We start from the raw sequence: 1,971 nt of genomic DNA on the forward strand, positions 1-1,971 counted from the left end.
AAAAACCTTAGAGGGGGCCTGCCCCTTAGCTCAGTTCTCTAAGTGGCTGCTTCAACAAAGCAGTCAGGCTCAGGCTGCTGTGGTTCCATCCCCTCAACTCAAGCCAGCCAAACCTTCCCTGAAGGCATTTGGAACAAAAAAATAAAATAAAATAAAACCTTAGAAACTCACTCATCTATGGCCTGCCTTTTCTGCATTTCTCAGTATAATTTGTGTAGATTTTAGTATTACTTAAATACAATACCTACAAATATTACTCCTTAAATAATTTCCAGAGACTGTATCTGGGATTATCTGCTAGGCACTGTTTCCTACCTGTTATAACAATTTTGAAACAGAAGCTTTGGTTAAGTAACCTCATCATGTTCCTTCCGAGTTTCCTGTGGTCTAAGCCGGGTTGGCGGGCACTTTGTGACGACTTCAGCGCCGGCTGGAGGGCCTTGTATTCATGCACCCTGATTTCATGTACAAGAGAGGCAGAGCAGCAGTCACTTTTGCCCTTGTGGCCATCCAGGACTCCAATGAGCTCTTTCTAGGCCATAATCTAGTGAGTTACCTTTGTACAAAGGACATCCAAGGAACATTCCTAGGTTTACCTGAACTTGTACAGTTGCGGATAACCGATATTGTCTGTCTGTCATCCAACATCTCTCCAGTGCTGAGAGCTAAACATTCGCCAAATGTGATAGTGTAGTCATTCATATGCTTGAATAGCACCCTAATTCTACTCAATAAATCATTCACCAGTTACATTATTTTTAAAGGGAATTCAAAAGCTCTCCAGCGCAAGGTGGCTGTGATGTGTCCGGCAACCCCACACAGCTGTGCGCCCTGAGTCGCGCTCTGCCCAGCTCCCCAGCCGGCGTCCGGGTTGGCTGTCTCCCTGCGCTGCCCATGCCAGCGCTCTCCTGGCCCTACGCAGATGGAGACTTCTTTCAGGGCAGAGATGAGCTCCAGATGAATGCAAGCTCCACCACAGAGAACAACAGCGAAGCTCTACAGGCTCCAGTTTGCCACCTGAGCTATGCAAACTGCAGCATGGAAGAAAACTTAACAGATGAAAGTGATTTATCGGAGAACGAGAAGGCAAATGACACAGCACTTGGCTACTTCAAGGTGGACCTGGATTTAAAGCCAGAAACAATAGCCAGCGTGGAGGAATCCTTCAGGGAGGAGTCCAGCGAAGCATTTCTGTATCCTGATTTCCTTCCTTCTCCCTTTGATGCTCTGGACTTGCACAAATTGGCCCTCTCAAAATGTGACACTTGGAAAGCAGCAGGAGCAGCTCTAGACGGCTCTACCGAGCGCCTGATAACGCGGCTCCTGGAGCTGGAGAGACTACAGCACACGACTATTCAAAAGGAGAGGCCGAGACTCCAAATGCTGTCCTGTGGTGCAGCGGCCTCCGAACAACCATCCTGCTCCAAAGCTACGTCGAAGGTGAGACAGTCAAAGCGTCCTGATTCTGTGAGTCTTCAGACGTCTTATGTAGATAGAAGTCGAGAAAAAGCAAAAACCAATTCTGGTTCTGGCAAGCCTGAACAAAACGCTACACGATGGAACTGGAGCGACGTCCCCAAATCTAAATGGACCCCCAAAACACCACTTCTAAAAAGTCTGTCCACCACAAAACAACTGAGTTCACCTTATGGTGACATCCAGAGCCCGCAGAGTCCCACTCCGATCTCATGCCAAGAAGCCCCCTGCAAGCCTAGTGCCCCCCAGGCAAGCCAGTCACTGGTTAACATGGCCTCAAGACGATGCCTGCCACCCAGGTCTCCAATACCAGTGTCATCTATAGCCTTGTCTTTTCCTGAAAATCACAAGGAAGAAACAAAAACTCCAAGGACCAGAAAGAAATTCCACCAAAGAACTATACTACTAAAGAGACCGTTCTATATTCAGAAGCTGAACTGTTTGCCACCTTCCTTTATAGGTAAGGGTAAGGGTACATTCACTGACCAAAAATAA

General features: G+C 47.5%; 1 protein-coding gene across 1 annotated transcript in view; it reads left to right on the top strand.

Moving 5' to 3' along the window:
- Window positions 1–1,971, top strand: part of Fam217a (family with sequence similarity 217 member A) — an 8,093-nt gene extending 6,122 nt beyond the window's left edge. Inside the window, exon 4 of the mRNA XM_012514051.1 lies at window positions 823–1,971. Within this exon, the coding sequence (XP_012369505.1) occupies window positions 823–1,971 (1,149 nt within the window). The remainder of the gene's footprint in view (window positions 1–822) is intronic.

This window comes from Octodon degus, unplaced genomic scaffold, assembly GCF_000260255.1.
Source record: "Octodon degus isolate 3935 unplaced genomic scaffold, OctDeg1.0 scaffold00023, whole genome shotgun sequence".
Lineage (NCBI taxonomy): Eukaryota > Metazoa > Chordata > Mammalia > Rodentia > Octodontidae > Octodon > Octodon degus.